The following is a 13,052-nucleotide window of genomic DNA, read 5'->3' as shown; positions in this document are numbered from 1 at the left end:
ACAACATAAACAAAAACAGTACATACAAGAAAAACAGTAACAAACTCAGTTAATACATACATGCAATACTGTTAAAAAATTCTACATTCATATTTACCCGACAAATGTTATACTGCAAAAATCATTAATTCAGATGTCTATAGTGTCAATATCAGCTGTATACACCTATAATTTGTCATTTCATTAGAGAACATTTAAAAGGAAGAATCATCCGGCTACAGATATGGCTGAGAAAAATAAATAAAATAAGAAAACAAAATAAATCGCAACATATTAGTAATCATTCATTTGGTGGGCGGCATCAAGTGTGTCTTTAGTAATTTTTTGAATGACAATTTGTTTTGCGTGCTAGAGATGCGAGGAGGCAAAGAGTTCCATGACATTATTGAACGATAGATAACTGTGTGTTTGAATATGTTTGTTCTTGGTGTTGGAGGTATTAAATGACCTGAGCTGGCACTCCTGGTGGAATGGTTGTGTCTGTTTCTTGTGCTTTGCAATTGGTTGAAGAAGTATTCAGGTGTCTGATTAAATAGTATATTTCTAAAAAATGTGAGAAGACTATAATGGAGTTTAACTTCAACTGAGAACCAGGACAGACGAGTGTGCAATATCACACTCAAGAAGCCAGTGAGCTTATTAGCATGAAGTCTCGATCGAGAGGGAGACAGCAAATCTGCGTCAGATTCGTCTTGTGGTCATGTTAACCAGCATTTTTATTTGACATCTCCTTTTATCAGACAGATGTCAAATAAAGGTTTTTTTCCCTCTACCTGCTAAGTAGTGAAAGCCTTTCACATGACGATGGGTGTGTGTTCATGTGTGTTTTGGGGCACATATGTTTGGGTGTGTTTTATATTTTAATTTCTCTTTCATGTCAGGAAGTTGAGCCAGAGAAGAGGGAAGCATATTGAGGGAAGATGTGTCAACAGTTCCTGTTCAACACTTCCTCCTCAAAGGAAAGTTTGTGTCACTGAGAGAGTTTTGAATCTTTAAACGCTGTTTTCCCTGGGCCAAGAGGAACATTTAACACAATAGAAAACTGTGTGACTTTGATCTTAAAAAGTGATACTCACAGTCACAATATTGACAGTCACCATGATTTGTGGTATTTGAGCATGCCAAATTAGATTTTGTGCCTCGTGACCGGGATATTTTATTGATGGTCACACAAACATTTTATCATTATTGGAGAGAGAGAGAGAGAGAGAGAGAGAGAGAGAGAGAGAGAGAGAGAGAGAGAGAGAGAGAGAGATAGATAGACTTTATTTATCCCAAGCTGGGAAATTACACTGATCAACACGTCCTCGTACCTTAATGTAAAAGTCAGAGTTTTAAACATGTAGTTCTTGTGGTTTGGTAAGATTAACCCATTGAGGCCTGAAAAATCGCTGGCCGATTTTAAAATAAGCCTCTAATTTTCTGGAAATTCTGGAAAAAAAGTGTCAACTCTTCTACTAAATAATAGATTTTTCAGCCTCTGTAGCAGATCGAAATGAAATTCAAAAAGGTATTTGAGAGCTTATACAAATACTACAAAACAACGTATCCGCTTTCCAGGCTTCAATGGGTTAAGGAAACAACACTAAGGTAAGGTTTAGGTTGTGGTGTGGGTTAAAATAAATAAGTTAACTTCCATACAAAAGTAAGTGACGTCGTTATGATATTATTGTTTCATAATTAAAAAAATTTTGGTTTCACGTGGGACATGAAGAGCAGTCTCCTGTGTTTGTTTGACCCATTATAACCTTCTCCCTATGCGGACTTTGTCCCTCTTTATAGTGCATTACCTGACTTTCTCGCCTATCAATAAGGTTAAATATGAGTCAGAATAAGCTGTTTGTACAAACAAACTATGGAGTTGTTTTCTGTGGGTTGAGGGTCTCGTACATGCAGGTGCTTCAGGGTCTGAGAAGTACTCTAAACAAAGAACTTCCAAGAGGAAGTATACAAATGTTCCTGATTTAAGCTGACCTCAGGCAGAAGCTGACTCTGTCTGAAACAAATATTTAGTCATACTTGCTGTGTAAATTAGGGAACATGGATTTGTGTGTCGCTTATTAGCAGCAATAGTTCAGTAGGAGCGTATGTGGAGGAGATTAATGATATCAGTTTGTCATTTACAGCAGTAGTTCTCAACCTTTTTGAGTCGCGACCCCCAATTTAACATGCATGTTGTCCGGGACCCCCGCTCACTGAACACAATCTCACACGCACAGTTCAGATCACCCAAAAAAGAAACAAAATGACCACAAAAGGACACAAAATGACTAAAAAAATACGCAAAATGACCCAAAAAATGACACAAATTGACCAAAAGGACACAAAATGACCAAAAAAGACACAAATGACCAAAAAAAGAAATAAATTGACCAAAAAAAGAAATAAAATGACCAAGAAAAGACACAAATGACCAAAAAAGACACAAATTGACCAAGTAAGACACAAAATGACAAAAAAGACACAAAATGATAAAAAGACAAAAATTGGCCACAAAAAAAAGACACAAAATGACTATAAAAAGACACAAATTGACCAAAAAAAGACACAAAATGACCAAAAAAAGACACAAAATTACCAAAAAAAGAAATAAAATGACAAGAAAAAGACACAAAATGACTAAAAAAAGACACAAAGTGATCAAAAAAAGACACAAAATGACTAAAAAAAGACACAAATTGACCAAGTAAGACACAAAATAACAAAAAAGACACAAAATGATAAAAAGACACAAATTGACCACAAAATGATTAAAAAAAAGACACAAAATGACTATAAAAAGACACAAAATGACCAAAAAAGGAAACAAAATGACCAAAAAAGACACAAAATGACCAAAAAAAAAGACACAAAATGACCAAAAAAAAAGACACAAAATGACCAAAAAAGACACAAAATGACCAAAAACACTAAAACACATGAACACTTTAACACAGTGGAGACAGAGCTGACTTCCAAAATGATTTGGCGACCCCCAGAAATCATCTCGCGACCCCAACTGGGGTCCCGACCCCAAGGTTGAGAATAGCTGATTTACAGGACGTCCCTTGAAGGTTCTGCGCTTGTATCTTTGATGTAACAAGTATATTCGCAGCTCATCTCACAACTGACAGCTGTAATGTTAAACAGAACTTATAGTGTTGTTAACAAGTAATAGAAACAGAAACAGAAACAGAAGCACGCTCATTTGACAAGCAGCGTGTCCTCGGTTCTCCGTCCTGGCTTGTGTGTGCTCAGCAGATTCCACAGATTTCAGACCCTCGTGGAGATTCTTCAGCCCTCCAAGTCTCTGAGACACAAACCCTCCTCTGTTGCCCCGACAGAGCCTCGCTCTGCCTCTCAGGGACGTCTAACGTCAGCCAGAGCTCCCAATGAGTGTCAAACAGTCTCATGCCAAGGCTGCAGAGTGTGTGTGTGTTGATGGCAATCAGTGTTTCATCTGTTTTCAGGAGTTTTTTTCAGGGAGTGACAGCTCCAAAAGGTCCTGCATGAATTTTGTTCTTTGCGTTAGTGTTTTACTCTGCCATCACACAGATTAAGGAGAAAACAGAACGTTCTTTTGGGTAATTTCAGAGGAGGGACAGTCAGTAATAAGAAGGAACATGAAGCTAAACTAAAGAAAAGACAGTCTGTACTTTGGATTGTATCTTTTACATTTAACCCATAAGAACCCATGGTGACACGCATTTAACAAACACTTTAAATCTTCTATAATCTCCCATATTCAGCTTTGTGCTTCACCTTAACTCATTAAGTCCCTAAGCGACACATACTGTGTCACTGGAAACAGAAATGTGTAAAAGTAGCTCATTTTAAAAAGCTTATTTTTTGTTACTAGGCTAAGTTTAAACCAATTTAACAATTCTAATCTGTTAATAGGGTGTCCTGTGTTGCATTTAACTTGTTCTGACCAGATTTCCTGAACAAATTAACCCATAAGAACCCAGACCCAGTAATCCTTAAAGGAAAATTATGGGGGGTATACCACAGAGCAAGTGGACCACAAAGAACACATTTATGATGTTTTAAAAAAAAAAATACTACCCCTAAATGTCAAAGATCTGTGATGTGACATATATATGTTACATTGGGTGTTTATGGTATTTATGTTTATGATATTTCTCATTTTTAAATGAATAAATTAGACACATTTTCTGCTTACAGAGACACAATTTTTCCTTTTTTTTAAGAAACAAAATAATAATAAATCAATAATACATTAACAAATAACCATTTGCCTTTTTGTTTTCATCTCCATAACATATATCATAATTGTGACCAGAATAGTGCTGTTAGACAACTAATTCCATTTCAGATTTGTTTTAAAGTAACAAAATGATAATAAATCAATAATAAATAAATATAAATAAAACTGCCTCATTGGATGGCTTCTCAACAAGCTACTGTAGCTGTAGAACACTGAAAAACACACTTATGTACTTAAGAAAACACACATGAACATTACTAGAACATTTAAAATGTGTGTGACACCCGTGTCACCGTGGGTTCTTATGGGTTCAAGTCACAATTTTGATATATGTTATGGAGATGCAAAATAAAAAGGAAAATTTGTGTCTCTGTAAGCAGAAAATGTGTCTAGTTTTTCTCTATTTTAAAACAAAAAATATCATAAACATAAATACCATAAACGCCCATTGTAACGTTTATGTCACATCACAGATTTTTGAGATTTAGGGTTAGTATATATTTTTTTTTAAACATGAGAAATGTGTTCTATGTGGTCCACTTATAGAAGGATAACTGTGTCTGGGTTCTCATGGGTTAAAGGACTGGTAAAGGAAGCTGGTTCCACTTGAAGTTTGAGAGTTACACAAGAGAAAGTAAAGGACATGCAATCAAAGACAACCACTTTTTTTGTAATCAGTTACAATTATGAAAGTCTGACTGGAGGGCTCTTATCAAGAGCATCTGATCAGCGGGATAAATGTTCAGCACGCTCTCGAGCTGCTCAGCCAACAAAAAGATGAACAATCTGCATGATAATGAGACTCATTATCATGCCATTATTAACCCTCTATGCAGTCTGACTTTGTCTTCCAACCAGTGGAGTCTAAAAGGCGTTAAAAGGGAAACAAACTTTCTGGGGAGTGATGTGTGTACAGGACACTGTTGTTACATCATGTTTCCAGTTTGAAAGTATCAGTTACTCTCATATGGAGCCACCACCAAGTGTTTCCAGGTGCTTTACTGAGAGAAACGTTCATTCTTCAGTCGGTTCAGAAGAAATGTCTTGCATAATTCAGAGAAGTGACAATCACTCATTGCTAGTGCCAAGTTGAGAGAAAATGTTGAGTCAATTATTATAATAATGTTTGTAGTTTGATGTTCTGTGCAAGTTTGACTATTTTTAGCATTAGCAACAAGTTCCGACTCTGCTAATCAGGAAGTATTCATTTGAAAACGAATAGACTTTTACTATCATTCTTCAAATGAGAGGGTGTAAATGTAAGGAAATAAAAAGTTTTATTCACTGGTTTACTGTATAACTGCGTTATACAGTAAAATGAACCCATTATTTTTTCAGTTACTCTCATATGGAGCCACCACCAAGTGTTTCCAGGTGCTTTACTGAGAGAAACGTTCATTCGGTGTCGGTTCAGAACAAATGTCTTGCATAATACAGAGAAGTGACAATCACTCATTGCTGGTGCCAAGTTGAGAGAAAATGTTGAGTCAGTTATTATAATAAAGTCCACAGTTCATTTATGTCCACTGATGTTCTGAAGTGGCTTTAATCAATCAGCCTGCCAGTTCATTCTGTAGAAAGTGACTCAGACTTATTTATAGAGGGACTTCATTGTCTTAAGTTGACAGAGGGCGGGAGCACACAGCCTCTACTGTGGAGGGAGTGTCAGGTCAGATTTGGTCACTCTGACAAAGATTATCCTGACCACCTCAGCTCCTCAGCTCCTGTGTTTCGATGTATTTTAACCTCTTTGATGACAAAAACATTTTACTGTATAACGCAATAAATTCACCAGTGAATAAAACTTTAGTAACACTTTACAATAACCAGCTAAATAATGTTTATAGATGGTTTATAAACCAATTATTAACCATTTACAAAGTGCTTTACATATTTAATCGTTAAATGTTTTCAACCAATTTCTTAAAGGTGTATGAATCATTTCAAAATCATTAACATACTTAATATGGAATTAAAAATATTAAAATGGGTGCAACTAACTATTTATTAATAGTTAACTATTTATAAACAATTAATTGTAATTTAATTGTTTGTTAATGGTAAAGTAACTATAAACTTACATTAATAGACATGTTTATAAATGAATATACATCTATTTGCCATTTATACATAATTAAGTTAGTAAAACATTAATAAATTATGTATTCACCATTCTAAATGGTCTATAAACAGTTTATAAATGATAATTAAACATTAATAAACTATCTGTTTACCGTTTATAAATGATGGTTATTGTAAAGTGTTACCAAAACTTTTTATTTCCTTACATTTACACCCTCTCATTTGAAGAATGACAGTAAAAGTCTATTCGTTTTCAAATGAATACTTCCTGATTAGCAGAGTCGGAACTTGTTGCTAATGCTAAAAATAGTCAAACTTGCACAGAACATCAAACTACAAACATTATTAAGCACAAATACACAAGTTTTAGCCATAAAATCTGATCAGCTTTGGTACCTGGTCCACTTTTGTCTGGGTAAAAGCTGTTAATTGACTTTACCAAGATGCTGCCATCTGATTTTTACACTGTGTTTCGATGTATTTTAACCTCTTTGATGACAAAAAACATTTTACTGTATAACGCAATAAATTCACCAGTGAATAAAACTTTTTATTTCCTTACATTTACACCCTCTCATTTGAAGAATGATAGTAAAAGTCTATTCGTTTTCAAATGAATACTTCCTGATTAGCAGAGTCGGAACTTGTTGCTAATGCTAAAAATAGTCAAACTTGCACAGAACATCAAACTACAAACATTAATAATTTATTATAATAATTGACTCAACATTTTCTCTCAACTTGGCACTAGGAATGAGTGATTGTCACTTCTCTGTATTATGCAAGACATTTGTTCTGAACCGACACCGCTCCCATCTCTATCAAGAATGAACGTTTCTCTCAGTAAAGCACCTGGAAACACCTGGTGGTGGCTCCATATGAGAGTATCTGAAAAAATACTGGGTTCATTTTACTGTATAACGCATTAAATTCACCAGTGAATAAAACTTTTTATTTCCTTACATTTACACCCTCTCATTTGAAGAATGATAGTAAAAGTCTATTCGTTTTCAAATGAATACTTCCTGATTAGCAGAGTCGGAACTTGTTGCTAATGCTAAAAATAGTCAAACTTGCACAGAACATCAAACTACAAACATTATTAAGCACAAATACACAAGTTTTAGCCATAAAATCTGATCAGCTTTGGTACCTGGTCCACTTTTGTCTGGGTAAAAGCTGTTAATTGACTTTACCAAGATGCTGCCATCTGATTTTTACACTGTGTTTCGATGTATTTTAACCTCTTTGATGACAAAGCCATTAAAGTCCCTTTTCTAAATTAAGAACCTGCTTCTGCTACACAGCGGATGGGAGGCTCTGGGGTTGAGCTGGAGTTTTTTCCTGGATGACAATACGGCTCTAACTCTTCCTGCCATCCCAGAGCGGGGCTGGTCGGGACTGGAGGCGGTCAGAGGTCAACACCCAGCTCCCATTGTCCTCCTCGGGTCTGGAGGACTGGAGCGAGCTGGGCTGCGGACCACACCGGAACCGGTCCCTTCCTCAAGGCCGGAGCAGCGCCAGCGCCCACCTCCCCCAAAAGTCTCCACAACCCTTCCCAGCCAGCATGAACTAACATGGGAATGAATGCGGGTCATTTTTGACCCATGTTGTGAATTAGAAGGGGTGTCAATATGTTGTGCATCAAAGGGTTAAATACAGCTACTCATTGACCCTGGACACATTATGCATTTATTAAATTAATTTAAAAAATTTGAGGATTTTCTTATTATTCAAATATTTTTTATTGTTTTTTTATGCTGAAAACACATACAACACAATCAACAAGACCGCAAACAGCAGTCACAAATATATAGAAAATAAAGCCACAGCAATAACATAAACATATACGTATAAAAAAGAAAATGTATTATAATGATAATAATAACAATAATAAAAACAACAATAACAAAACAAAAATAAATAAATAATAAAAGTAAAGAGTACAAATTCTAACCCATTACAGAGATCGTGAGTCAATTAAGTAGTAGTCTCAGTGTCTCTAGCCGGGAATTCCGAATTGAAGTAGTTCAAAAATGGCTGAGGATTTTCTTAAACGTATTATATATAACTCAACTGGAGATCAAACAAAAAAGTAAATGTAAAAAATAGATAAATATGTAAAATAAATTTGTAATGATAATATGTGAAATAATCATAAAAAATAAATTATTAAAAAAAAAATAAACCTGTTGTAAACTACTAAACATAAATATTTAATATATAGTTTATTTAAAAAAAAAAAAAGACCTTAATTAATTAGATCAAATGTATATATATTAAACATATTTTAGCTCCCATTGTCCTCCTCGGGCCTGGAGGACTGGAGCGAGCAGGGCTGCGGACCACACCGGAACCAGTCCCTTCCTCAAGGCCGGAGCAGCGCCAGCGCCCCCCTCCCCCAAAAGTCTCCACAACCCTTCCCAGCAGACCTCCAATCACATGCCTCCAAGACCCTCTTCCTTCCTGGCGAGCACGTGGAGCCAAACAGCAGCTCCAGTTGACACATGATTGTTAAAAAACGCACCGCACATACAACACATCAGCATGCAGCAGCCACCTGTATGTTCACCCTCGGCTTCATATTCATGGTGAACGACTCACAGGAGCTCTCCGTAATCTTTGTGCCTGTTGTTCTTCCTGAACCCATGGTGGAGGTATTTTTAAACGCTAATGTTCTCGTGTGTTGACGTCACATAAGGTTGTATTAACAAACTGTTTCTGTTTTCTCTCCTCTGGTCTGTTTTGCAGGAGGTGTTGTGCACTGAACTGCGGCCACGTCTCTGTGTGATCCAGCGAGGGCCCAACGGATATGGCTTCAACCTGCACAGCGAGCGGGCGCGGCCGGGCCAGTACATCAGAGCCGTGGATGAAGACTCTCCAGCAGAGAGTGCAGGCCTGCTGCCCAAGGACAGGATAGTACAGGTACAGTAACATGCAAGGAAGACACTCAGTAGAAGACTTCTTCTCATAGACCCTAAACAAGCTTTTTGTCTCACACCAAAGAGGGACATTTAGGAAAATTATTATTGTGCTAGTGCTTCTTCAAATCAAATCAAATCAAATCAACTTTATTTATAGAGCCCTTTGTGCTGTATATGGCAGGACAGACCAACAATAAAAACAAAGAACAAGCAAAAACAACTAAAACAAAGCGAGTCTCATGCTGGGTAAAACAAAAAAAACAGTAAATAAAAGTGGGTTTTAAAATTAATCTCAATTTTAAAATTAATCTTAGTTTTAACTCATGCTGAGTTAAAAGCCAGTGAATAAAAATGGGTTTTAAGATTCCTTTTAAAAGTGCTAGGGAAATTCTCAACTTAATAGTTACAGAGTCCTGCGTATGAGAATATCCAGCCTGATTAGTCAGCCATGCCTCTGCTCTAAGGAGCCTGTAGTGATTTTTTAGTTGGATAAAAATAGAGAAGAATGGCCTCGCCTACTATGACGTATGAAGAAAAAAGCTTGTTGATACTTGGTATTCAAGTACAATAAAATACAATAAAATACAATAGAATAAGATACTGAGGTAGCATAAATAAAAACAACAATAGAAAAAAACACAGAATAGAACAAGGACACAAGTTAAAAAAAGCAGATCAGTTGGTAGGTTGGCAAGATGATGGTAATGATACTGATGATATGATGGCAACAATGCTATAGTGACTAGACGGTATATAATTGTAATAATAGTACAGTATATTGTATATAATATGTAATAATAAATAAATAGTAACAATATAAAATAAAATAAAATAAAATAATTATAAATAATTAAAATAATTATAAATAAAATAGTATCATATATAATATATAAATATATAATAATAATAATAGTAATAATAATAATAAATAAGATATGTGTGTGCTTTTGAGAGACTTTTTCAAATTTGTACTATTCAAGTCATAGTGGTGAGCACACACACAGAAACTATGAAAAACCAATAAAAAATCAATAAAAAAAATAAAATAATAAAAAATATTAATAATAAATAAGGCCGGTATAATAATAATAGTAGTATATTACAGTATATAGTAATAATAATAGTAATGTCAGAAACAGTATATATAATAATAATATAACATATAATAATAATAATAATAATAATAATAATAATAATAGTAATAATATTAATAACATAGCAAAGTGTCGTGCATATATTTAGTGCATTTCAGTAATGTTGGTTCTGGCAGAGATAGATGAATTGTATAGTCAAGTACAGTTTATTAAAGGATGTGAATACTCCCTCCATTACTGTGGAAGAGTAATCTAAATCACATAAACATTGGCCTGTAGTGTGTAAGTCAGCCGGGTCTCGTGGTGCTCAGAAGTGGTCAGCTCTCTCCCAAAGTTAACAGTGTGTTCAGAGGAATGTGTGGTGAACTAACAGCCGCTGTGTGGGGTCTTAAATCCCTCTGAGGACTGCGGTGTAACTGTCACTGTGAGCAGCCACACGCAGGAATAATCAGCTTCTTAACTGCTCTGGGCTCTGAGCTGCACACCTCCTTTTTCAGCTGGCCGACAGCAAGGCGTGTGTAAACAAAAACTAAAATTACAAAGTGAATTACAGCATTTTCCAGATCACAAGTATGACTGTAATGAAAGAAAGTAAAAATAAACTTTGTATCATACAATTATGATAAGCAGCAAGTGTGTCATTAACATGTTTGTTAAAGGTTTTGAAAAATACTGTTATAGTCACCAAAATTGCAGTTGCAGATAGATTTTGAGCTAATGTATTAAAGGCAGAGTCTACCTTTAGACCTACTGCAGACCACGTGTCTGTGTTTTCTTTCGTCTAATAGATTTTACAGCTAGGTAAGGTAAATAAATGTGCTAACATGATTAACCCTCTGAAATCTTCGGCTATGTCTGTTAAAAAAACCTGTTAAAACATCTTTACCATGCCATGTTGGTATCAGTTTTTTCAGCGTTACCTCACATATATGTCCTGATAATTAAATTTTTAACTTTGATGTTAATGATGTTAATGTTGAACCTAAAAAACAAACAAAGGAAAACATAAAATCTGATCTTGAAAATTATATTTCAATACACAGTATTGTAATTGTTGCAAATATGAATACAGGTTGCAAATATTATATAATTCTATATAATTATATAACTCCTTCCACAAAGTTCTCCACCATCCACAATCGGTGGATCCAAAACGTGATGGAGGTAATTCCAGATCCTTCTCTGTTCAGTAATACTATCTGTACATATCCTGGACATTTGGTGGAAAGACTCCTGTAAGTTTATTAGAGCTGCCAGAGCAGCTTGAAGGTCCGACGTATGGAAATAATCCACATGTTTGTTTATTTTCCTGTACTGGAGCATGTATGTGACGTAAACACATACGTGACATGAGCAGATCTGAGCAGAGTTTTGTGTCTTGTCAGTGTACACTGAAAAAAGAACTAACTTAATTGAATTGTTTCATTTGGTAACATCTAAATGAATTAAGTTCTTTCAAATTAAATGAATTTGAAAGAACTTAATTCATTTAGATGTTACCAAATGAAACAATTCAATTAAGTTGGTTCAACTATTTTCTTTTTTCAGTGTAGGTGGTTTCAGATTTTTGCCTTTTTAAGCCCCAAAAACGCCGTCACCGTCTAAACGAAAGGCACTTCCAATAAAATATTTTGTCGTTTTTACCCACAAGCGTCCTGGTGTAAACGGGGCCTCAGAGTGTCCGACTTATTCTGTAGCGATCACTAGCAGAATCAACACACAATAAACACGTCGGACGTTATTTTAACACATGGTTGAATCAGAGTGGCGGCATTTCCACTGATGTGGTCCGTCACACACGCCTCCCTTCACTCCCAGAGTGAATGACTATAAATACTAGAGTGAAATGAAAAGGAAGATTCAGAGGACAGAAAGAGGACAGGGGGATTAAAGCAGTGGTTTGGGGTCTGTATGAGAGTCTAGCGAGTGGTTTCCAGTCCCCCAGAGGGCCCCAGACAGCCACACCACCCACTGAGGAGCGGGGCTTTGTGGGGAGCGGACAGCCATTGTTACTGCTGTTACAGGCCAAGCAGCTATTGTCCAGCTTCCTCTGTGGGACTGGCTTAGACATGCAGGTCCACCCTATGACCTAAACACACACACACACACACACACACACACACCCTTCGAGACATTTCTCACATGCTTTCCCATGGCGATTTTATCCCAGAACACTCAGCTGGTGTGGGAGTGAGCCACCTGACATGTTGAGTTACTGTGTGCCACAGAGTCAAAGCCTCACTCTGCCAACTAACACATAACATGTAAACATGGTGTATGACAGATGATTTAAAGGAGAAATGAGAACAAAATGATAGCTTTTGCTGTTGACAGGCTTTGTTGAAAGCTGTTTGAACACATACACATATTAGTCTAGACAGATTTCAGAATAAAGGCCTTCTATAAGAAGTGAGGAGCATTTATGGGTACAAGTCAGGAACCGGCCTACCTTACAGATCTCAAGGGTGCTGAGTCCAAAAAAAATAGTTCCCAAGCGAAATTTTGAGTTTTTGACCTTCTAATTTGTATCAAATGGCCACCAAATTGTCCATCTTGCTCAGTCGTTGGACCATTTCCCCTTAGTTTTTTTGTAAGTAGGCAATCAAAGATGAGGAAATTAAGTTTCTGGATCTATAGTCTAGAGTCAGAGCAAGGATATAGTGGAGGCTCAGTGCCTTTTATATATATATATGTATATATATATATATATGCAAAATACCAACTGGAGCATTTAAAAGTAATATT

The 13,052-nt window shown here is 36.0% G+C and overlaps 1 protein-coding gene across 1 annotated transcript in view; it reads left to right on the top strand.

Annotated features, from left to right (window-relative positions):
• The window catches only part of LOC131983509 (Na(+)/H(+) exchange regulatory cofactor NHE-RF1-like), a 52,229-nt gene that overhangs the window by 22,916 nt on the left and 16,261 nt on the right, over positions 1-13,052 (top strand). The window contains exon 2 of the mRNA XM_059348233.1: positions 9,041-9,214. Within this exon, the coding sequence (XP_059204216.1) occupies positions 9,041-9,214 (174 nt within the window). The remainder of the gene's footprint in view (positions 1-9,040; positions 9,215-13,052) is intronic.

The sequence above is a fragment of the Centropristis striata genome, chromosome 13 (genome assembly GCF_030273125.1).
Source record: "Centropristis striata isolate RG_2023a ecotype Rhode Island chromosome 13, C.striata_1.0, whole genome shotgun sequence".
NCBI classification, from domain to species: domain Eukaryota; kingdom Metazoa; phylum Chordata; class Actinopteri; order Perciformes; family Serranidae; genus Centropristis; species Centropristis striata.
Note: the sequence above shows the minus strand (reverse complement) of the source record. Positions and strands in the feature narration are given on the sequence as shown.